Source organism: Engraulis encrasicolus, chromosome 5 (genome assembly GCF_034702125.1).
Source record: "Engraulis encrasicolus isolate BLACKSEA-1 chromosome 5, IST_EnEncr_1.0, whole genome shotgun sequence".
NCBI lineage: Eukaryota > Metazoa > Chordata > Actinopteri > Clupeiformes > Engraulidae > Engraulis > Engraulis encrasicolus.
The window spans coordinates 57174408-57199985 of NC_085861.1; the positions used below are offsets into that span (position 1 = coordinate 57174408).

General features: G+C 41.9%; 1 protein-coding gene across 3 annotated transcripts in view; it reads right to left on the bottom strand.

Moving 5' to 3' along the window:
• mroh1 (maestro heat-like repeat family member 1) overlaps positions 1–24984 on the bottom strand; it is a 68521-nt gene extending 43537 nt beyond the window's left edge. For all 3 annotated transcript variants that reach the window (XM_063199783.1, XM_063199784.1, XM_063199782.1), the window contains exons 1-16: positions 24706–24984; positions 24184–24307; positions 23767–23912; positions 22394–22525; positions 22042–22204; positions 21678–21776; positions 21040–21191; positions 17851–17991; positions 16505–16597; positions 14883–14961; positions 14111–14224; positions 13068–13141; positions 12103–12225; positions 8807–8914; positions 6530–6674; positions 967–1010 (exon numbers count right to left, since the gene is read on the bottom strand). In XM_063199783.1, the coding sequence (XP_063055853.1) occupies positions 967–1010; positions 6530–6674; positions 8807–8914; positions 12103–12225; positions 13068–13141; positions 14111–14224; positions 14883–14961; positions 16505–16597; positions 17851–17991; positions 21040–21191; positions 21678–21776; positions 22042–22204; positions 22394–22525; positions 23767–23912; positions 24184–24205 (1635 nt within the window). In that variant the 5' untranslated portion in view covers positions 24206–24307; positions 24706–24984. The remainder of the gene's footprint in view (positions 1–966; positions 1011–6529; positions 6675–8806; positions 8915–12102; positions 12226–13067; positions 13142–14110; positions 14225–14882; positions 14962–16504; positions 16598–17850; positions 17992–21039; positions 21192–21677; positions 21777–22041; positions 22205–22393; positions 22526–23766; positions 23913–24183; positions 24308–24705) is intronic.
• Between the last annotated feature and the right edge of the window lie 594 nt (positions 24985–25578).

Here is a 25578-nt window from a genome sequence, read left to right on the forward strand (position 1 = left end):
TACAGCCGCGACATCTAATCCAAGGATCATTGTAATAAACAAACAATGAATAACCCAATCTAAGGCTTCAAAAAGAAGCAGCCATTTAACAATTAGTAATTTAATTAATTAATTCTTTTGAACCCAGCCAAAAGGAAAAGGGTACATTTCAAGTGTGTGTGTGTGTGTGCGTGTGTGCGTATGTGTGATATGCATGTAGACAAAAAGGTGAATTCAGAATTCAGAAAAGGCGATCCAAGGATGTGAAACAATGAATTACTCAACTATACAAACAAGTGCTTACTACTATACAACATTCAAGTGATTTTATGACACAATAATTGGTTCGTAATTCCCACATTTAAGCTTAAATGTCTTCCCTTCGTGTGAGCTTTAGATAGCATTAGGATCTGAGACAGAGCCTCCATAATAAACAAACAATTAACATCCCAGCTTGACATAAAAGAATGAAAGTCCTCTGACAGGACAAGGGAAAGTGTGTGTGTGTGTGTGTGTGTGTGTGTGTGTGTGTGTGTGTGTGTGTGTGTGTGTGTGTGTGTGTGTGTGTGTGTGTGTGTGTGTGTGTGCGCAGGCACACTCGTGTGTGTGTGTGTGTGTGGTGTGTGTGTGTGTGTGTGTGTGTGTGTGTGTGTGTGTGTGTGTGTGTGTGTGTGTGTGTGTGTGTGTGTGTGTGTGTGTGTGTGTGAGAGAGAGGGGGGGGGAGGGGATGAGAGAGAGAGAGAAAGAGGAAAACGTCAAAGTAGTTTGAAATTTGTGTTCCATGTGAATTTGCAGTGCACATACTTGTGTGTGTGTACGTGCATGTGTGCTCTATGGTCTGTGGCGCGTGATGAGTAGGTTCGCAGAAGCAGCCAAAAAGCATTTACTCAAAGGCTCTGCACAGCATCCACTTTCTGAGAGGCCAACAATCATGTACACACACCAAGACTGCCTGCCAAGGTCAAAGTAGAGGTCAAGACACCTTACCAGCAGGCGCGTCAACAGGACGAATGGTGTCGGCAGGTTAGTGCCTGTGGGTAGAGAGGCAGAGAGAAAGACAGAGAGAGAGAGAGAGAGAGAGAAACGGGGGCAAATTCAGGGGAAGCCTCCCACGGGATAGGCCAATCTAAAGGCATTACAATTAACGAGTAAATGATTACCAAAACTCCACCACCACACCGCAATCCAAAAAGACACACACATACACGCGAACGTGCATGCGCATGTGCAAATGTGCGCATGCATGTGCACGCGCGCGCGCACACACACGCGCGCGCACACACACACACACACACACACACACACACACGGCCCTTTGCTTAATCATCGTCTCTCTTCCCTCCAGAAGAAACGATTACAGCGTAAGGTTCAGGACCTCGCTCGTACCATTATTTCAATGATAAATATGGCTTTTCATTCGACTAATTAAAAGCAGACACGTCTGGGCCCAGCTGAATGGGTCTTTAATGAAAACAAAATGTCTTGTGGCAGGGAGCAACTTCCAGCCAGCCCGTGCCGGCCGGGGTGGAAAAAGGAGGTCCTGGAGTGCCTGGACGGCATGTAAAAGCGCTGACGTGTCGCAACTATCGACCCGCTGTGTGCTCATGCTGTTTACAGTTTACACCGAAGTGGTCCTGCAGCAGCAGTGGTGGTGGCACACAGGCCCGGGTTGCCAGATGAGACTGATGATTTCAGCCTAAAAAAAAATGCTCAAAATCCACCTGGAAGCACTAAATCCTGCCCAATTTGAATTAAATTCTATTGATTTCTATGGCCATTTATTTACAGAAAAACCCGCCCCAAATGCCATTTCTACCCATTTTCATCCGCAGACGGACATCCTAAGCAGCCCAATTTGGCGGGAAACAGCCCAATCTGACTACACTGACCAGCCCTGCAGCAGCGACAGGAGTGGAAAAAAACCCAAAAAAAACTCCTCCTCCTCATGGTGGCACTGTGCAGAGCTGTATAAATGGCTCTGGCATTGTCTACCAACGGTCCATTATGACATCACCATCATCCTTTGCCGTTGGTTACTGTACCAGGGGATCTGAACCGAAGCTCTTATAGGTGAAGTTACCTCATTCAGCGGCCATGTTGGCAACGCCCTCGGAGAGCTATTTTGATTAGAAAGACCAGACCCTTTGAAAATGAATGGTGAAACGCGAGTTTAGGATTCAAGATTCAAGATTCAAGATTAGTTTATTACGTCTTATTATAGGTTTGAAGCCTATAAAGAGTAAAAATTGTTGTGTTTTTCTTGTGTCCTCAAAAAGATTTAAAAAAATAAAAATATAAATAAAAAAGGGAGGGGGGGGGTGGAAAAAAGTGCAAATAAAGTGCCTTGTTGTCTTCAGCATGAATTCAGTAATCTAACTGCTTGGTGGAAGAAACTACTTTGGAGTCTGGTAGTGTGAGACTTCAGGCTTCTGTACCGTTTCCCAGATGGCAATATGGTAAACAGTTCATGGTTGGGGTGACTAGGATCAGCCAAGATCTTTTTTGCCATCCTGATGCTCCTTCCCTCAAACAGTTCCAGTATGGAGGGTAAGTCACAGCCGCATATGTACTGAGCTGTACGCACAACCCTCTGAAGAGCTCTCCTGTTGGCTTGAGAGCAGTTCCCATACCATGCAATAATGGTCCCTGTCAGAATGCTCTCAATGGTGCCTCTGTAAAACGACCTCAGGATCTTGGGTCTCATCCCAAACTTTCTCAATCGTCTGAGGTGGTACAGACTTTGCTGGCTTTTTTTTACAATACGCTGTGTGTGACTGTCCCAGGTGAGGTCTTCTGAGATGGTAACGCCAAGGAATTTAAAGTCTCTCACCCTCTCCACTGTCTCACCGTTGATGTTAATGGTTTCAAACTGGTGTTCTTTCCTCCTGAAGTCAACTATTAATTCTTTTGTCTTGGACACATTCAGAGACAAGTTGTTTCCTCTACACCACTCCATGAGGTTGTTTATCTCTTTCCTGTAGGCTGTTTCATCATTGTTTGTGATTAAACCGATAACAGTGGTATCATCTGCAAACTTGATGATGGTGTTGTTGTTGTGTATAGCCACACAGTCATGCGTATATAGAGAGTAGAGGAGAGGGCTCAGAACGCAACCTTGCGGAGCTCCCGTGCTGATGGTCAAGGAGGATGATGTGATGGAGCCCATTCTCACCACCTGTTTCCGTGCTGAGAGGAAGTCTAGTATCCAGCTGCAAAGGCCACTGTGAATTCCTAGACTCCGGAGTTTGTCGTCGAGTATGCTGGGGACAATGGTGTTAAAGGCTGAGCTGTAGTCCACAAACAGCATCCTTACATAGGTGTCTTTTTTCTCCAGGTGTGTTAGGGAGGTGTGTAGTGCGCTGGTGATGGCATCATCAGTTGATCTGTTCTGTCTGTAGGCAAACTGATAACAGTCAAGCGTAGGTGGACTGTTGGATACTGGCGCTTAAATCAAATGGTTAAATTGGTATGAAAGGTTTATCAGACAAGCATGTTTAGATGCATCTTTTGAGTCAAAATAAAGCTTTAAAAGCCATTCTTCTCACAGGTTATTTTGACACTATGCAGGCAGAGAATAGTATATGAGACAGAGATAAATCAGTCTGTTTTTTTTCCGGTATCCACTTTACGTCGGGTGAACGCCCCTTTAGGAGACCTTCGATTAGGAGACCTTCGGAATCTTGAGGTTGAGAATAAATGGAGTCCCCTTAGCGTTGTAGATGGTGGTAGCGCACGTCTTGTGCAAACACCACGAAAAGTGAAGAAGAAGGAGGGACAACGCCCCCTTACGAGACCGAATTTTGAGCACACTCCTTTGCATTGGATGGGCGGGTTTTAACATATCTTACTCTACTAGACGATTCTTTTATGCAGGTGCAGTACTTCCCTAACGACACGAGAGCAATACTCATGAACGGCCATCCGGGTACTTTGCTCTTAAATGTGCGTTACGCCCCTTTATGGGGGATATATACAGTTGAGGACGATATTATTAGCCTCCCTCCTGAAATTAGACATTTCACTTAATTTCTCACTGAGAATGACCATTATGAACTGTTTCTGTTATTCTGGAAACAAATACACTGATGGAGATAATGTCCAATGACTTGAATTTGTATTTTTCTATCGTTACAATGAGTTTAAACAAAAAAGGGTAAAAATGACAGACAAAATTATTAGCCCCCTGATCATTAATAGTCATTAGTCAATAGTCAATAGTCAAAGACGCCATTTATGAACCAAAATGGACAACAGGCACTTTGATCAGTTGTTACCTAGGTTGGCACATGGCCCACTAGGGATTTTGGCCCATTTCTTCACTGCAAAGTGTTCTAGCTGGTCAAAATTGTATGGATGCTGAGCATAGACATTTGCCACAGACTCTCAGTGGGATTGAGGACTGGACTTTGAGCGGGTCATTCCAGTATCATGGTTTTAGTGTCCTTGAAGAACCTCTGAACTAATTTAAATGTTTACTTTGGGTTACAATGTTGTTGGAGGACCCAGCAATCCAGATCCAGACCCAGACTCCCTGTGTCTGAGGCTGAATAACAGTCTAAAAACTTGATACCCCCACCACTATGTGTAACTGTGGAAACTGCTTAGTCTCATTAGACCAAAGAAGCATTGGACACCTGCCTAGATGATTGTTATTGACCTGGCCTCACTTGGAGTTTTTATTTCAAGAATGACAGCTGTTAGGCCTTGTCATCATATTGGGCTTTAGGGCCATCATCACAGAAGAACCCCTTTACTAAAGGCGATGCATATTAGAATGTTATTGAGCTTTGCTTGTGAACATTTTAAAGTCAAAAATGAGTTTTGAAAGTATCTGCTTTCATCTGATGAGATTCAATTGCACCTGCTTTGATGCATGAATTCTGCTTCTGTCAGGTGAAGAAAGGGATAGTCCTTAAAACTTTATAACATGGTTTCCACAATTAAACATGGTGGTGGAAGCATCATTCTGTGACAGCCTCAGCCACAGGAAACCTTGTTTGGGTGGACGGCACCATAAAACCAGAAGATTATGATAGAATGTGGAAGGTGACCGTGCAAAAATATGCTCATAGAGGAAGCTAAGATTTTCACTGGATCTTTCAATAAGATAATAACAGAAAACTTTCATCCAAAATTGTTCAAATGTTGCTCAAGGTTACTAAAACCATGATTATGCTGTAGTTCAGATCTCAATCCTTTAGATAGTCTTTGAGGAGTGCTGAAAATGAATGTCCATCCTCAACATCCATGCAATTTGGACCAGGTTAACTATTTGCAATGTAAAAATGGGCAAAAAAATCCATGGTAGGGCATGTGCCAAAATAGTTAACAACTAATCAAAGTGCCTGATGTCGGTTTTGGTTCATAAATGGCACTCTATTGACTTTTAATGACAAGGGGGCTAATCATTCTGTCCTTGCCATTTTTAACCTTTTTTGTTTAAACTCATTGTGAAAATGGAAAAATCCAAATTCAACTCATTGGACATTATTTCCATCAGTGTATTTGTTTCCAGAATAACAGAAACGGTTCATAATGGTCATTCTCACTGAGAAATCAAGAGAGATGTCTAATTTCAGGAGGGGGGCTAATAATATCGTCCTCAACTGTATGTCTCATTAACTTACATGCTATCGGCTATTGTAAATGAACACAGTCCATGCTTCAGCGACGGCTGTTTGGCTATATTATTTGAACAGCCGGCAACACAACACGTTTTCGGCATGTTGTGCATGAACAACGCTAATCTACAGGTCCTTAACTTTCATTTATTCTTCCCCAAACACCACTGATTGACTTGCATTGGCTGTTTTCCCGCAAAAAAATGGGCGTAACGCACATTGAAAACGTCACTATTGTGCACACTGTTCTGTTCGGTATAATCATTGGCTGTTGGCATTGGAACAGGTGGGATATTTGCACACACCCACCATACCGCCTTGATGAACTGTCCCCATTCATTTCTATAGGGTATTTTGCCATGTTTGCAGTCAGACTTAAAACATTTACAAAGTTAATGCGGTGCCCAGTGGCGATTCTAAAATGACTGGTGCATGGGTGCCAAAAATATTACAAAAGTTATGAGACTGTATGGCATAGAACCCAAAAAGAAATTGGAATAATTGTATGTTAGCACTGTAACAATATAACTATCTCGTGGTGCAAAGAGGCAGAATCAAGATGCACCGATTTAAAGGGGACTTGTTTTTCAGGGGCACAATTATTTTGGCTTCTACACACATATCGTTACAGTCCTAATATACTGTATACTTGTATGATGCTATCCAATTGGAACTGTGTTTGACAGCTTTCGATGGTGTATATAAATGAAAGTCTGGCTTAGAAAAAACACAAACGGACCATACAAACCTTCTGAGCCTGAATCTTCACCAGATCAGATATAATTTTTTTTCGCTGGAGGTGTTAATATGTTCATTACTGCATATTTCAAGGAGTTATTTCATTTCTAATCAGATTAAAAGTAAATATGTAAAACATAGGTACATCATCATAACAACATAACACCATTGGTTGCCGTTGGTTAATGCACCTGGGGCTCTGAAGTCGATGGTGAAGCTTGGCTCCTGGGCAGCTCGCTTCTTATTGGCCAGCAGGATGAGGCTCTTGCACAGCGGTGTCGTGGCATTGGAATACTGTCCCGGAGTCAAGTAGCCAATTAGCATCGGCCACAACACCTGAGTAGACAAAACACAAAAGAACAAAAGATGGCTAAGGTTAATCGTCGCCTCGTGATCACCTTATGACAAATACATTTGTCCCCCCACAATAGATATTTCATAGATTGGGGGAGGAGAAAGTGAGAAATTATGGTTGTACCCTAAAATCACATCTTAGACCTAAAATGAAGGGAAATATAAATGTAACTGCTATTATTTTTCCTTCATTGAAAATGAGTGCAACAAACTCAGGGATACTTCAACAGCTAGTAAAACGTGTAAGAAGACATCTGTGTGGCGCGTGTGTGTTGGGAGCACTGCTGGAAAAATGGCTCATATCTCCTGAATGCTGCCTGCTGGGTTACTTGGCTTGTGTGTGTGTGTGTGTGTGTGTGTGTGTGTGTGTGTGTGTGTGTGTGTGTGTGTGTGTGTGTGTGTGTGTGTGTGTGTGTGTGTGTGTGTGTGTGTGTGTGTGTGTGTGTGTGTGTGTGTGTGTGTGTGTGTGTGTGTGTGACGGTGAATCCTAATGGTGTGCCTGGTTGCTTTCTTGTCCTAATCCATTATGGCGTTAGAGCTCTAGCCTCACCCTGCAGTAAGCCTACATTGGGATCTGTGGGAATACTGAGCTCTGCTTCCCCTTCTCGTCATCCCCCTCCTAGATCAACAACTCCACTAAAGGCTCCCACACACTCAGGCGGGAGAGGAGAACATATGGCCCATGGGTGGCTAATTTATAAACTTCTGTCTTCAGAGGCCACTTTTATTCAGCTACTTCAAAGTTATCTCCCCAAAGTGCAGTCCAAAAGTCCAATAGCTCACTCAATCTTATAAATCAGTCAAATCAGCTTCATCGTCAGAGCCACCCATGATGTTCTTCCCACGCTAACAAGCCTCAACCAATGGTTTGGTGAAGATCCTTCTAGTAAACTCTGTCAAACCCCTGCAACAGTGAAGCACATCCTCACTGGCTACAAAATCAGTTTGTCGCAGAGCCGCTAAACCTGGAGGCAACCTGGTGCTACAACAACTGTCTATCATTCTGCAAGGAAGGAGAACTGCCACTAACACACTGCTTGCATACAATGTGCATTACCACCATCTATAGCGCCAAGGGAACTCGATTCATGCTCAACCTCCACTGGCCTCCAAAGGGGGCATAAACCCTACTGGATTCCATTTGCAAGGATTCCAATAAAGTACCCCTATGTATCATCTCTAGATAGGTACCCCTATTAATCTACTGTGACTCTGGCTAATTGTCTCTGAGTCAGAGACTTACCTTTCCACCTCAGGCCGTCACAACTACCCTCAGGCCAGACATCTCATTGTGGAACTACTGGTAACCGCACCCTGGGAGGCTGCAGTTGGTGAAGCATATTGAACAAGTATTCTGACTTGACAGCCAATGCCAAACAACGTGGTTGGAGCGCCCAGGTGCTTTCAAAAGAGATTGATTGTAGAGGATTTGCTGCTACGTCTAGCACCAAGCTTCTTAAAGGATAAGTTCAGCCAATTTCAACATGCAGTTGTAATGCTCACACTATCCTGGACTTCTCAGTACCTGGGAATTTTTACCGAGAATTTTTACTGAGATCCTGGTCATTTTAATGGGGGCAGGTGTTTGTTTACATTTCAACATCTTGATTTATTCCCAATAACATCCAAAAGATGATGCAACAGGCACTGTTGAACGAAGCAGCAACTGGATTTGGATTAAGAGAAGGGACTTCAACTGGGCTGCAAAATGACCACAGAGGGCGAAACGCAGAGGAAGATGTCACAGGATGCAAGATGTCACAGTTTTGCCCTTTAGAGGTGTTGTGGGCCTTTCAACGAAACACTGATGAAATTGTTGCAAGACATGATTGAAACAACCTTCATATGCTCTTTCTTTGATAAAAAAAAAAAACTTGAATACAATATCAACGTCACACAGGTGTTTACATGTGGTAGCCAAATAAGAAGTTAGTAAATGGGTTCACGCAAACCTGTTGTTAGGTTTGTATTTGGTTATTGTTATTTCACTGCTATTATTCGTAGTATTTCAGTTAAGTGAGTGAACAAACGGAACGTGGATCTTATTTACAGTACGTGCTACCATGTTCCATGAACTGATACACGGGTGTGGAGAGTTTGCACATCAGACTCACGTCAGTCAGACGCCCCACGGTGGTGGTGAACAGGTGCAGGGTGTTGTCACACATGCTCCGTAGTGCTTCGTTGGTCACCTCCTCGGGGTCCGCAGTGCGCTGCCCACGCTGCAGCCAACAGGATAACAAAGGTTAAACATACATAAGAGTGATTCTACGATTCGACTGCGCTTTTAAGTCCATGGATTTGCCAATTCCACTAACTATTAACTGCATCCAATGATGTTTTGGACATTAGCACACATTTATCTTTCATATAATACAGAAAGAGTAGACATGGCATTAATTCCCTCAGCAAGAATGAATATTTGATACTGGTTTTGGGTGTTTTCATGCCGTCCTGTTTTCCAAATGTCAGATTCAGTCTTCATATTAGCATGTAAAGAAACTTGTTTTGCCCAAGACGATTGCAAATGTTGATTCACAGTAATCATCACAATATGACAAAACTGTCAGAAAGACCACTGTCCAAGGCCATTATACATGAAATTTGCCATTTTGTGTGTGTCCACGAAAACTGTGTTAACCGTGTCACGGTCTGAAACCCCCTCCATAAATCAGTAATGGTTTGGTCTTAGGCCATACGAATAACATCACGTGATGTCATAACCTCTTTGGCAGGATATGGGAAGACTTTTTGGTAAGTTTTGAGCTCCATCCTTACATAATTTAATCCATTCTTTTTCATGTTCTCATAGCGGGAAAATTGCCTGTCAACTGTGTTATCAACATATTCATAAGAATCTGAATTAGAAATCACATGTAGAAAAACACAGATAAAGCATACAAATACATGAATTGATTAAGGTGTTGTCGTGGAACTTCTGAGGTCCTCAGTTAGCACAACACCATAAAAATGGCTGAAATGTCAAGACGTGTTACCGTCAATGGTGTTACAATTAGCTATGAGCTAGGGAGATGGGTTTGTCTGCTCTGTTTTTTCTCCTAAAAAGGTGCAGACTTGTTCCCCTGCACTGTTGACCGTAACAGAGTTGAGTAACACGGTTGACTGTTTTGAAAGTGTTTTTGTGCTATTGATCCCTTATGTGTTGGGAAAATCCTATGAACAGACACTAGGGATTATCTCTGGAGAAGGAAGTCTTGTGTAAGGAGGGTGACTAAATTCAAATCAGACGTTAAAGGGATTTATAATGAAAAATGTGTCAGTCTGTATCACAGTGAATCATAAAATCCTACTTATGAAGCTCAACAATCACATTTTCTATATCAGTTGCACAGATTAATGACAACATTATTGCTAAGGGACATAAGCACTTTCAAACGTATGTTGTTTCAACTCTGTAGTATTTTTTTTTATATATGTTTGAAATGACATAGTATTTGTCCATAACACTGTTGACAAAATAATCAAGCAAATGTTCACTTTCATTAGAGTATTTATCAAATGATTTAAGAGTGATTCTCTAATTCGCCTACACTTTTAAGTCCGTGGATTTTATTTGGCAATTCCACTAACTATTAACTGCATCCAATGATGTTTTGGACATTAGAAAACATTTATCTTTCATATAATACAGAAAGTGTAGACATAGCATTATTTCCCTCAGCAAGAATGAATATTTAATACTGGTTTTGGGCGTTTTCATGCCGTCCTGTTTTCCAAATGTCAGATTCAGTCTTCATATTAGCATGTAAAGAAACTTGTTTTGCCCAAGACGATTGCAAATGTTGATTCACAGTAATCACCACAATATGACAAAACTGTCAGAAAGACCACTGTCCTTTCCATTATACATGAAATTTGCCATTTTGTGTGTGTCCACGAAAACTGTGTTAACCGTGTCACGGTCTGAAACCTCCTCCATAAATCAGTAATGGTTTGGTCTTAGGCCATACGAATAACATCACGTGATGTCATAACCTCTTTAGCAGGATACGGGAAGACTTTTTGGTAAATTTTGAGCTCCATCCTTCCATAATTTAATCCATTCTTTTTCATGTTCTCATAGTGGGAAAATTGCCTGTCAACTGTGTTATCAACATATTCATAAGAATCTGAATTAGAAATCACATGTAGAAAAACACAGATAAAGCATACAGATACATGAATTGATTAAGGTGTTGTGGTGGAACTTCTGAGGTCCTCAGTTAGCACAACACCATAAAAATGGCTGAAATGTCAACGGTGTTACCGTCAATGGTGTTACAATTAAGTATGACAGTCAGGGTTGCCAGATGAGGCTGATGATTTCCAGCCCAAAAAATGATCAAAATCCGCCCTAAAAACCCGCCCAATTCTATTGATTTATATGGCAGTGGGAAGGTTTTTCTGATAGATGCCATTTTTACCCGCACACGGCCATCCTAAGCAGCCCAATTGGGCGGGAACCAGCCCAATCTGGCAACACTGATGACAGTTGAGGAGGAGTACGTTTTTGCCAATTTATATCCATATTGACAGACAAACAAACAAAATAATTTGTGTTCTAGGGAGATGGGTTTGTCTGCTCTGTTTTTTCTCCTAAAAAAGTGCAGACTTGTTCCCCTGCACTGTTGACCGTAACACAGTTGAGTAACATGGTTGACTGTTTTGAAAGTGTTTTTGTGCTATTGATCCCTTATGTGTTGGAAAAATCCTATGAACATACACTAGGGATTATCTCTGGAGAAGGAAGTCTTGTGTCTTGTGTAAGTCTTGTGTAAGGAGGGTGACTATATTGAAATCAGACGTTACAGGGATTTATGATGAAAAATGTGTCAGTCTGTATCACAGTGACTCATAAAATCCTACTTATGAAGCTCAACAATCACATTTTCTATATCAGTTGCACAGATTAATGACAATATTACTGCTAAGGGACATAAGCACTTTCAAACATATATTGTTTCAACTCTGTAGTATTTTTATATATGTTTGAAATGACATAGTATTTGTCCATAACACTGTTGACAAAATAATTAAGCAAATGTTCGCTTTCATTAGAGTATTTATCAAATGATTTAAGATTAAGCTTGGCAATTTGTTTGTTTGGAAACTTAAATATATACACTATGTAAACATCTAGGTCATTTAGTTGAAAAAAATACTGATAATTGACATTTTGCTTTTGCCAAAAGCGTAGGGGAATCGTAGAATCACTCTTAAGATTAAGCTTGGCAATTTGTTTGTTTGGAAACTTAAATATATACACTATGTAAACATCTAGGTCATTTAGTTGAAAAAAATACTGATAATTGACTTTTTGCTTTTGCCAAAAGCGCAGGCGAATCGTAGAATCACTCATAAACAACAAGGAAATATTTTGAATTTAGGCGGGAAGGAAAACAAGACTCACATAGTAGGTGTCTGGGAGAGCACAGTGTTGAACTATGAAGCGCACTAGCAGATCTCCTCCATCCAGCTCCAGGTAACCGTGATGAGCCATGGCACTGATCACCTGCACAACCATTCTCTTCACCTGACAAAGGATTTAGACAATAATTGCCAAACAATACATAAAATAAACATGTTGGATCAGTCGTGGCCTAATAGTTAAGGAGTTGGCCTTGGATCGGAGGGTTATTTACATCCTTACAAATCCATCCATGTCATAAGTGCCCCTGAGTAAGGCAACTAACCCCACATTGCTCCGGGGAAGCAAACCAATGCCCTGTACCAAAATAACTTAAACTGCTTTGAATTAAAAGAGTCATGGAGGTGACCTTCTCATGCCAACTTATTCACATCAAGAACAATTTTTCAAATGTCAGTAGCCCTGTTTAAGTAAACACATCTCTCTACAGTGTATGTAAGTTTGAATAGGTTCATAGGAACTACTAAAGAATTACAGTTTGCCATTACAGTCTATTTATGTAATTAATTTGGCTCTCAAAAGCGCAGTGCACACTGGATGCTTGCTGTACACAATGTTGGAAAATTAACTTGTTCATAGTTCTTTTGGCCAGAGGTTGTTGCGAGAAATATTGTTCAATATCATTGGCAAAGCCTAGATAACACCACAGAGAGCAATTATTTTTTTTATCAGAGGAGTGAAAATATACAGGCTACATGTAGATCATCTGATATTATTAGGGTTCTTTGCATTGTATTTGCCTGGGTTTTCACCTGAACACGAAGGAACCCTATTAAACAAATGCACATGTAGTTCATTCGCAGGCACCAGAATGAACTCGCTCATAGTTAATTCATCAGGAAGTAAATGGTGTGCGTTCAGTTCACTTTCTCCCCAAATTATGAACCAGTTCATGAACTATAGTTCATTGACCTAGTTCAGGTACAACCCTGGCTGTGCTACAGTACCTTATTGCTATGGTCTGCCAGGGGCTGTCGGATGCTGGCGAGGATGAGGAGCTTCTTGCTCTCCATGATGGATGCTGTGGGGGAGACGAGAGGGTGAGTCGACAAGGCTTCGCTTAGTTTGCTAAACCAGGAGTTCAGCAAAGTCTTTTGGGACGAGGACCCCTCATGGAGCAGAACATTTCCCAAGGACCCCAAATTAGTTACTACAATTGTTTGAACTGTGCAGGGTGAGGGTTTTTTTGTTACATTTTATTTGTAAGCACGGTCAAAGTCTGCTTTTCCCTTTTCAGTCCATGTAGTATTCAGTTAATTATACACTATAGTAGGTGTATATGTAAAGCATGAACAATCAGCATGTACACAACCAGAGATCTGAACTGAGGCACTCTGCATTAGAAACCCTTGTGAAAAAGAAAACCCTGCAGTATTCTTCCATTAACCCATTGATGCCTAAAGCACCTGCAAAAAACACCTGCTGAATGCCTAAGCCCCTGTTGGGAAAGTTGCCCTCAGCCTATAAAAACTTAAATATCTTAGCCTCTGATGCAGATAAAAACATGAAATAGGTTGCATTTAAACTCAGAGACACTTAGAGTGTCTATTCATTCATCTTGCATTAGAATGTTTTCATTGAGCTGTAACATACTCACATTTTTATTTTAAAAAAGCTAAAATCTAAAGAGCCTGAATGCAGCGTTTATGTGTCTCCAGGCACCAAAGGTCAAACAACATATACAAGTCATCAGGCTAAAATGGGTTACGCAAGGTAAGGGCAAATGAACCATCTCAACCCATGCATAAAAATTACTTCGCAAAAGGTATAGGGGGACATCTCTATGGGAAAAAAACTGCACAACACTGCTTTAAAGTGCAGAATGTTTGTGTTTTTTGCATCAATTACTAATACTGCATTAATAATACTGTAGTACCCTGTGGTAATATTGCAGTAAAAACTTGACAGACAGTGCAGTGGGACAGCAGGCATGGTCACTGCCAGAGAGGGAAAGCAGTGCCTGCCTGCTTGTGGTGCCTGTGGCTCTTACTGGTGGAGTTGATGAGGTGTCTGAGGACGGCCAGGGAGCCCACGCGGTTCCTCTCGTTACTGTTCTCCATTTTCTGTAGAACAAACACCAGCAGCCTGTCAGGGAAGGCATTGGCTGCAAAGCAAGCCAAAAAGGAGATGGGGAGAATTAAAAGACATAAGTCAGACATCACACACATTTTATGAATTATCTAGCATGTGTTGCAATGAAGGGTTTTTGTATTATTATTTTCAGGAATATGACCATCGAACTTAAAAAAAAAACTAAAAAAAACAATACCTCTTGATTACAGAATCCGATCAGAGTTTCAACAGCATTGCCCAAGACAATCATATTTTGCACAGTTGGCTTAAATCTTCCCTAAATCTACACAAAAAGGCAGCTCTGGGATAGAGCCAAAGGGCTTGGAGGAGCACTTTGGACTAACAGCCATTCAACCAAAATTTAAATGTGCTTAAATGTGCTCCTTGAAGACTTTAAAGCTCTTTTTTTTTAGGAGTGGCAGCTGTTTTTGCCTATTTTTCTGAGGGCACGTGAGCAATGAGTGTCACCTGAGAATAAACATGCATTAGTTCAAATGTGCTAAGGGCGGTGTCCACCCAGACTAGCCAAAGGAGAAGGCCTTTAACTCAATCCACATCACATGGCTGCAGGATTACTGGCAGTCGACTACTGATTGTGACCCAAGCACAGAAAAGGCTCTTGTCAAAATGTGCACAAAAAAAGCAGAAATGCATGAGATGAAAACATGCGTCTTCAATTCAAAGCCTACCCAGAATACTGAAGCATCTTAAGATCTCATTGTGGTTCTTCACGGTCGGAGGATTGCTGTAGTCGATAGGTGCACAGATCTAGAATACAAGGGACATGGTGATAGAGCACATTAACCAGTGTAGGAGAGGAGTGGGGCTGAGAGAGATTTCTTAATTATGCAGCCTACTACTTTGGCACATGACCTGCATGGAACATAGAAACATGTTCTGCACTCAGTCAGTCCACAGTCTTTATCCCCCCCAAAGTTCATTATAAAATGCAATAATAATTGAGAAAAGCAGTTTGTAAAATACACAAAATACACTAAATACTTTGGCTTCTTAAACCATGTGCAAAGTACAGACCAACGTTTACATAACGTCACATTACACTTGGCTTTTATCCAAAGCGACTTAATTATATAGTTTGGTTACAGGGTATTGGTTATGGCTACAATCATGTGGGGTGACAATAGATGACTTGCTCAAAGGCATGTCAGGCATGGGTGATGGTGTTAGACCACCCACATCTGCTGTGGCAAGATTGCAGCCCGCAACCCTCTGCCCCTAAGACGAACTAAGGCCACGGTTGCCCTACATTTCCTGCACTTTACTGAAATATGTGCCTAGACTTTGTGTAACAGCCAAATGCCTTGCCTTGTGTTGTGTTTTTGGTCATTGGAAATGTTTTAATGTTCACCCGCGTTATGTCACGTGTAGCAATTAGTTTGGCATATATAGCCACCTTCTTGACCAACTGATGTAAGGGCCGTATGTACTAGGACACAAGGATATTTATCTGTCATATACATAGGGACACTTTCGTACCACATGTACTGAAATGAATGGCTGGTGCGAAACAAGCGTGCAGAAGATAGTGTGTGTGTGTGTGTGTGTGTGTGTGTGTGTGTGTGTGTGTGTGTGTGTGTGTGTGTGTGTGTGTGTGTGTGTGTGTGTGTGTGTTTGTGTGTGTGTGTGTGACAGAAAGCCAAATTGGAAAACTCCAACTCAAATTGTCATTGTGACACAGCACTCCACAGCACACAAGTGGACACTGCACACTGCACACATCAAAATTGCATTTATGCCTCACCCGTGAAAGGGGGCAGCCCCCAATGGCACCCCTAGGGAGCAGTGTGGCGGGACGGTACCATGCTCAGGGTACCTCAGTCATGGAGGAGGATGAGGGACAGCACTAGTTAATTACTCCCCCCACCAACCTGGGGGGTCGGGAGTCGAACCCGCAACCTTTGGGCTACAAGTCTGACGCCCTAAACGCTTACCCATGACTGCCCTAGGTGTGTGTGTGTGTGTGTGTGTGTGTGTGTGTGTGTGTGTGTGTGTGTGTGTGTGTTCAGTCAAATCAATTAGGAGGAATTAAGTAAACAAATGGCATGAGGAAAGAAACTCCTTCTTAGGGCTTCCGCACAGCACTGCGGAGCACTTTCGCTTCCGACACAATTCCGACCCCCAAACCCAATTTCACACAAACATAGCATTGATAGTCAATGGGGGGCGCCGACAAAATAGAACTTGTCTCTATTCGCTATCCGACATCCAGTGTGCGGGGTTCTATTGAAAACTGAGGAGAACATTTTTTTTTGGATGGGTGTGGAAACTTTGAACTGTAACTGTAACTGACCTGCTGGTGCAGGGCGACGAGCAGGCTGTCCAATTGGGTCTCCAACACCCGGCTGCCCATGCTCACGGAAGCATCCAGAACCTGGCAAAGACTCTGACAAGTACAATATCAGAGGAGGCAATCTCAGTAAAGTATGAAGAACCCTGACACATATTCCTTCAAGCAGAGGTGACTTCACTGCAGCTACTGAGTGATATGAATGCTATGCTCTTTCAAAGTTCTGATACCCAGCCCAGAAAACAACCATATATGATGTGGTAGTAGTGCTTCAAAGTTTCAAATTGTTATTATTACTTAAATACTTTTTTGCAATTATTAATAGCCTCTTCCTCTTGTAACCCATTCTACCTATAAACCATCATAGTTTTTTCATAATCTTATTTTATAATGTTGGCAAATGTGAAAAAAGCTAATTAATTTATTAAAAAATATGCATTTAAAAAATCATGTGGTGTATCAAACCATAGGTCAAAAATCGTGATATGAACGGAATCGTGAGTGGAGTGTAACGTTACAGCCCTAATACCCAAGACTGATACCGCAGATGCACAATACAGACCAGTGTCATTATCATGCAGGAGGCTGGCTTTGGAGAGAAAAATCCTACAATGTATTCATCTCACTTCAGGATTTAACACATGTGATCTTACCGATTTAATGTTTGATGAACCTTAATCAGTAAGATGACGAAATGTTAAATCAGATCAAACACCGCAACTTTTGAAAATCCTGCTGTGCTTTTGCAGAATTGTTCCTTTGTACCTATATTTTACTAATATTTTATAAGGAAGTTATACATGTGTTTAATATTCCTGAATTTTATCCATATTTAAAATATCAATAATTTAAAGGGTGGCACAACCACCTTGAAATTTTGAACGTCAGTCAACGGGGGCCACTCTTTAACAGGGATCGAATTTGCTAGAAATTTACCAGGAAGTTATGGCAATGCAAATTAACAATACTGCAAGAGCAGAGCAGGTTTTATCAAAGTTTTAATATTCAAGGGGCACTTGTTGCACCCTACTACTGATGCTGATCTCTTTTTCCAGATTATTTGAATGCTCAATATAGCCAGTGGTTGGATCAAATATGTTGTGCAGTTATCAGGTCCGGAACCGCCATCACACAAATGTTGAAAAAACAGACATGCCAGAAAACAGAAAAAATGTGGAACATTTGAAACGGTAGCAACTTCACTTTAGAGGATAATGTTCCACATCCTTAACCAAACATGGAGCATCGTAAAAGCAAGCGTTCCCTACAAAGCAAGACGTCAGAGTTTCCTATGATGAGAGCGTCAAATACATATTACAGTGTACCCTTTTGACTTGAATGGGGCCTACCTTGCTGATGATGTAATGCTCAGGGTTCTTTTTGTACAAGGAGAGGATTGTGGGTAGGAGTTTGGGCAGCTGCTCCTCCAGCTTGTCGTGTGCCATCAGGTGACTCATGGGTCCCAGGGCTTCTGCCACCGTCAGACGAAGCTAGAGTAGGGGATGCACAATAACACAGAGTGAGGTTTTACTTACTACTCAGGGACAGATTGCTGCACAGGCCTACCGGGCCCTGGCCCAGGGTCCCATGAGTCAAGGGGGCCCTGATGACTAGGTCTCTATCTAGATTTCCATTCTCACATTGTGATAAAATTACAGATAAATCAACTGTATTTTCAAACTTTTCCCAGGAGGCCAACCCCTGAACACCCAACAACATAGGGTCACAAACATTTAAACTAAAACCCTGAATCGTTTTTGTAAACTGGCAATAGCCATGGGTGGGGGGTGGGGGTTAGTTGCTTTCTTGCTGTCTGGCCCAGGGATATTACTTGTTGTTACACCGATGATGCTGTGAGTAAGAACAGTACCCCATTAGCTATTATTAGGGAGCAAAAGATATCTTGACATATTTTTTTATATCTCGATACGCATCACAATGTTTTTAAATCAAAGCACAAAACTAAAAAAAAAGTTTTACTAGTTTTAATAGACAACTGGCATAAAGGCATCAACACCATTACTGAATCAGAGAGATCAGGAGATGGGCAGAATAGATTCAAAAACATCCAATAGTTTTCTACTTGGATGAAGAACTGTGAGGAAATGAGGTGGATTTGTGAATGAATAGCACAAATTCAAATTGTTTGGCTATTAACTCTCTGAAGCAGGACGAGCCACCTTTGTCAACAACATTGTTTCAGCTTCATAAAAAGTTGTTGACTTTGGATTTTAACAGACATCCACCAGACATTCTTGAGTGAAGCACTGTGTTGGCTAAATGGCTTGCTGCTCAGGCCAAGCCGCCATGTTTATTTGGCATGTTGAGAGCCAGGACAGTGTGTTAACACAGAGACTGGACAGCTGTGGGACTATGAGAGCAATAAACTAACTAACGCTCCACATTAAAATGGAGGACTCCAGACTCCACCTTTCCTCCCGTGCTTCTCTATGGGTGCAAGTCTAACTATTTTGTCCAGTGTTTTCCTGGGGGGAATACTAACAACATGGTTGCGTGATGAACCAGGCTTAGTTAACCTACTGTACAGGAAGTGGTAAACCTGCTAATAGATATATCTGCAGGCATAGTTTAGTTAAGAAAATAAGGACTCCAGGCTCTTCTATTAGATGATTTACCTCTACCTTTACTTAACCTGGTTTACTACTGAACCAGCTTCTTAGTATACTCCCTGTTCCTCCCGTCCTCTTGCCTCGGTGTTGCCCCACCTCCGTGAAAGGTTTCCCTACAGGCAACCAGCAGAGAGCGACTTTTGGGTCACTTTCTCCCATTCAACATCTCGATTGCAAATGAGAGAAAGACCTTTGCAAGGTGTTTTTGCAAGATATAGGGTACAAACGTTGATCTATCAATGATGACGAGCCTCTCATCGCGAGGAGAGGGGTCACAGGAAAGGACTTTTTGTCTTGCACCCTGTGATGCTGACACAATACGCAAGCTACCACACAACTATGTTTTGACAGATCCTGCCACCTATTGTATCTGATGCCGTATTTACTCCTATTTGAAGAAATTGATTGATTTGTAAAGGGGGTGCCCACCCCTGACTTATCAAGCCACAATTCAGCTTATGTTTTTGGCTAGTGTTATGTACAAAACAGGGACCATGACATGACATTTGCAATTCAACCTGATATGAAATCAAGGTGAGGCACCAAAAACAACATTTACAGCAATAGGAAGAGCATGTAGAATAGACAGCAAACAAACACGTCCACACGGCTAACCTCCAGCTCTGAGTCTAAGGGTCATAGGTCAGAGAGCTGCTTGGGGAACGGTGGACACTTTGGAGGCGTCAGCTCGCATGCTGGGCCTGTGTGACTAGCGTTGGAGCTTGCAGAAAGTGCTTAGAGAGATTGATTGGTGCTTGTGGATATTATTGGCGTTCTTTGGACCTGTGCTTTGGATTTTAGTTATTTTACAGATTTGTGTGGGGCTTCCCCCCACAACCCTGCACTGGGAGGAGAGCCATTAGGAGAAGTCTCTCAGGACAGTTCTAGCCCGTCAGTGGAAGACTCAGAGCCTGGAAGGGAAGTTTGGGTGCCCTCATCCTCACGTATGCATCAAACATTAGCATCATTCGCTCCTACTGTCACGTTCATGCATGCAATCAGTGTTAGGGATGTTAGTGGGATTTGACATTCCATAACAACAGTTTATCCACAAAGTACTCTAAACTTCAGGGTGACATTGTATTGAATAAATTCTAAAGGGATACAAATAGAAAAACAAAGTAGAATCACATACTGATGTTTAAGAGAACTGAACTCAGTCATTAACTCTCCAAACTTATTTCTAGAATAAGATCAGGGCAGGCAGGCAGGCAGGCAGCCATTCCGTGACTCCTATTTGAACAAAAGGAAGGCCCTTGAGCTCCTATAACTGAATTAGCAGTAAGTGGGGCAGCACTTCTTCTCATTAGCTCTACCTTCGTAGCATGGCCATCGCAACTTCAACTCTCTGACCAATCCTTCCTTTGACTTCGATACCAGTAAGGCCAATGACAGAACGTACTGTATTTTCTTTATTATCTTAAGCACGCACCATTGAGCAGTTTGAAATGCTCAAATTTGATTCATTCCAGATACATGGACAATTTGAAATATCAGAGCTCGGAAGCTTGGTCAGACTAACTAAGAACTTTTTGTGCTCCATCGCAGGAAATATGGAGGGCCCATTACCCCGCAAACACACCAGAGGTGACCAAGGTACAAAGAACCCTCGGACTGTATTCATAGAAAGAGCGACATGAGCAATGGAAGTGACCGTGTATGCCCGTTAAAAGTAAAATGTAAGCATTACGACATGCCAATAAGCTGCGGTGGCTGTAGCCAAACCACATCATAGCTAATTAGCAGAATATTTGCTGGAGCTCAACTACAAACTCTCACTGAAATCAACTCATTGGGCAAATCGATTTTGTCTCTTCTGACGGCAGCGATTCCATACAAAGTCCATTACTTCCATCGCCGGTGTCCCTGTAATGACATCTGGTGTATTTGTGTTGTTAGCCATATTACCTTGGGCTCTCGGCTCTGTAGCCAGGTGCAGAAGAGCACGTCGTAGGACGCGTAGATCTCGCTGGAGAATGTGTCCTTGCGCACCGTGGGGTCGGGCGCCTTGTCCAGGTTGGCTAGGTACTCCAGGATGCTCTCGCTGAAGTGGGAGAGAGCTGTGGCAGAAAAGCCAGGTCAACCTCAAGCTTATTTATAATCAAAAAAGGAAAGGATAGCACTCAAAGATTGCTTCAATATGTGTTTACTGCTCAACCAGATAGATATCTGGAAATATATCAGAAAGATATCTAAGAGCCCATCTTCAGTGTGCAATGGTTAAAAATATACTGTAGTGAGAGCACATCCTTTCCTACATTCTTTAACTTACTTAAAGCATGTTTCGTGCATAGAGACGCGCATTCAGCAACATAAAACAAGAGCAATACCCAATTTCATATGCTTAGTCCACACTACGACAGTGACTAAGAAATAATTATAAAAAGAACGTCACAAGGAACATGAATATTGTTTTCATGCAGTACTTGTAATCAATTGGATTTCTAAATGTGCATGCATTGCTTCCATGATCAAAACACCAACTCCGACCAATATATACCAGTAGGTCCAAGACGCTGGATATTAGTTCTATTAAGCTGACTCACCAGAGGAGAAGACCCACTTCATGTTGTCCTGTTTAGCCATGCCCAGCATGGGCAACATGGTACTCAGGATGGCATTGAGAAAAGGTACCATGCCGTAAACTACAAGGAATGAAATGGGTACGTGTCAGCAAATTCACCATGAACACCTCTTTAGTCCACACATCTGCAAGTTGCTTAAGTGCAATATATATCCATTTAATTCCATGAATGTAACATTTCCCATTAATAAACATGACACCTGGCATCTAAACGGAACATGCAAAGCATGATACTGTATATTTTTTAATTCTGAAATTGTGCAGGTAAGAAATACAATGCCAACCATGTTGTCTGCTTTTGAAAGCAGACACGCTGCATGTCTTACCGTTAGAGTCAGAGAGACTGGCTAATGTTTGGACGATGAAGAAATGTGGCAGGACCCCCGGTTGGAACTTGCTCAGGATCTCCTCCATGATGTCATTGATGTGTTTGTTGCCAACAGCAACCAGTATATTGCTAGCCGCCTGTTGCCAATCTGGAACCACATCCTAGAAGTAGGAAATAATACCACAGTTCGGTTCAGACAAACAAAGCCAGTCTCACAGTCTGACATCAGAAAGTTTTTCATATGAGAATGAAATGTTAACAGAAACTTTTTACTGCACAGACCCAAGAAATGAGCATTGCTGTTATGAATTGACAGGTAAAAGCTTTTTATATGAAGGGGACTGTCTCACCTTTGACCTTGTCATTTCATCTGACGCCAGAGAAATTATGCTCTTGATTCGTGGGTAAGTGATTTCATTGATTTTGCTTTCCACCACAAGCTGAATAGTTTGCAGTATGACGACTCTATGACCAACAATTAGCTGGGGAGGAGAAAGGAAAACTCGTCATTCAGGTGGAACTGGCCATTTGAGACCATGCAACATTCAGAAAAACTTGTCAAATAACGCTTCTGATGGCCAAATGTTGATCACACACACATCTTAGATCACATGCTCGGTAGCATCTTGGGGTAGACATATGCATTAGGCAACCCACTTCCTCCGCAGTGAAGATGTGCAATACTTGAAGACCGACAACCTGAGGTCTACATTACTTCACACTTCAACAGAGTGACAGCTACCACAAGAGAGTCATTCCGTATGAAATCACACATTTCGGTGTCCGAGCAAAACATATTGTAATGAAACTTGCCTTTCCATACCTTTTTAAGAGACTAGGTGGAACTCCAAAACTGCATTAGCATAAATCTGGCACCATTATTAAACTCATACTCGATCCACCATTTCTAGAAATAAACTCACTTTAAATATCCACTTGATTTAAATTTTGCGATTTACCTTTCTCCTATATGGTACTTCCAGATTTTCTCAGAGTCTGGCAATACAAACTACCTCCAAGCTAGCATAGGTAATGGGATTGTATGGGAGCAGCTTAGCTAGAAGTAATATCATCAGAGTAGCCTAAGAGAATGGATGGAAGGACAGGAGAACTCAATTACATGTATTTAACTCAAATGGTGTCTGCACACTTAAATCCCCTTTGTGTTCTTTTTAATAATAGGCCAAGCTTTCGGTCTACTGACCTTCCTCAGGGAATGCGTAAATCACGCATTCATCCTTTATTGTCAAAGTCAATTTAGGTCACAAAGAAATGCTTTTCTCCCTTAATATCGGTGACCCAACGAAAACTGATTCTTCTGCTGCCTGACATATCCGTTTTGACCAAAATACAGACCGTCAATAACATGGCACCTTGTGCTCGTCATAATTAACCTCACAGTGACAAGCGGAAAAGACACCTCCATGACCTTACAGTCCACACAGTAGGCCTATAGCACACTGTCACTATTTTTCGAAGTTCCTCTTTATCCCGACCATCCACAGCATCAACTGACATTTAGGGTGCTGGCCAGGTAATCCTGGCACACAGTTAGACCATCCGCGATTATGATTATCGTTATACTTTGGATAGGACCCAAGTATCTGTTAAATGCCATGTAATGAATGATGAAAAGAAAATGTAATGCAATGCGATATAACCAAAGAGAACAGCGCTCCCTATTTCCCGCCCATATATATAAATCAAATTCAAATCAACCAACCTTAGGATGCTTGACCAGGTAATCCTGGCACATGGTGAGAACCCTCTCGGGCTGCTGGTTCCCCAGGGTGAGGATGGACTTCCGCACCTGCTCCTGCACCAACGAGTCTTTATCATTGGCAGCATCCAGTAATGCCAGGGTCACCTCTGGGGTTCAGGCAGACAGGTGAAGCCAGGTGTCATCATATTGTGTTTTGCACGTTATTTCATTGCATGAATAGAAATTAAAGATATAACTTGTGTCTATGGATCAGATTTAATCATATGACTATATCCCATAATGACAAACTGAAAATACAATCCTCTCACAAAGTTCCCAGGAAATCATGATTTCAAACTGAAGCCTTCAAAACACAAGCACACGCGTACACAAGAACATTATGCAAGGAAACACTGCGACAACATGCCATATACTCACGTTCCACGTCTACGTCCTCCATTTGGGCCTGTTTAAGGCTTTACAGTGGCAAACTAGGAAGGCATCTAATGAGGTTCCTAAATCGTTTCCTCTTCTGCGACCCACCTCTGGATGATGAAAAGACCTAGGTGTGGTGTTCATCAAAACAAAAGTGGTCTGAATGAAGTCACCTTCAATAAGCGACTTCATCTACACAGAGAGGAAACTAGCGTTTGCTTTGCAACACATGATATGACAAAAAAACAAGGAGCAGACGGGGAGAGAAGTTGACATTGTATGGATGTAGCAAATACAGGTTAATCGAGGCTACTTCCTTGTAGACCACTGACGTTTACTTGCATGTGCTACGGATGCTGGCCGCTAGCGCTAGCCAAACAATCGCATAGGCATAGCTTTTGAAATATCACGAGCTAGCTATTCACGCTACCTTGAAGAACAGAACAATCATCGTGCATTCTACACGTTTCCACGAACATGTCTGACTCGACAGCCTTCAAAACGGTGTTATATTGTTCCAATTACCTTTTACAATGTTGCTACTTGTCCTAAAAGGAGCTACACGAAGTTCATGCAATTCTGTCCCGTGCAGTCCAGTGTACAGTCCAGTCCAGCTTGGAAAATGGTGAAAATATGAGTAGCGCATATAGAAGGTCAGATAGATGTAATTGTCATGTCTTTAGACGACAATAGTAATATTTCGTGGACGTTGTGTCATGTAGGGTTGACTGCATTCCAAAGACGCAGGCAGGTAAACACGCCTAATCATGTGCTTCTACTCAGCGGCGGCGTATCATTAGCCGAGTGGGCGTGCCAGACAGGCCAGTCCAGACACCAACCAGGAACTTGCTGTCAAACTCAGTTCAACTGCCAATGTCAAAGCCACAGCACACATCAGAGGGCAGTGTGAGACAGTGAGATTGAGAACGAAATTAAATTCACCATATAGGCAATGAATTGATTTTCATAGTAGGCCTACAACTGAAACTGCAGCCTATAAGCTGTTCTTTTCAAATAAGCTGGTGTAGAAAGAAAGAAAGAAAGAAAGAAAGAAAGAAAGAAAGAAAGAAAGAAGAAAGAAAGAAAGAAAGAAAGAAAGAAAGAAAGAAAGAAAGAAAGAAAGAAAGAAAGAAAGAAAGAAAATGGAATTACAAGGTAGGCCTATTTGATATGCAAAAAAATCTCCACCAGTTGAAACATTTGTTCATTTTATCAGACTTGCATGGCATCTTGCTCAAATTAACTGTGACATTTAGGCTACTTTGAGTGTTTGTGAGGTGCATAACCACAGCATTGACTCCAGACTTGATCCCATCTTATTCTGTGTTGATATAACACAAGAATTGAACATTTATCTGTCTCTCTTTCTCTCTCTCTCTCTCTCTTTGTCTCTGTCTC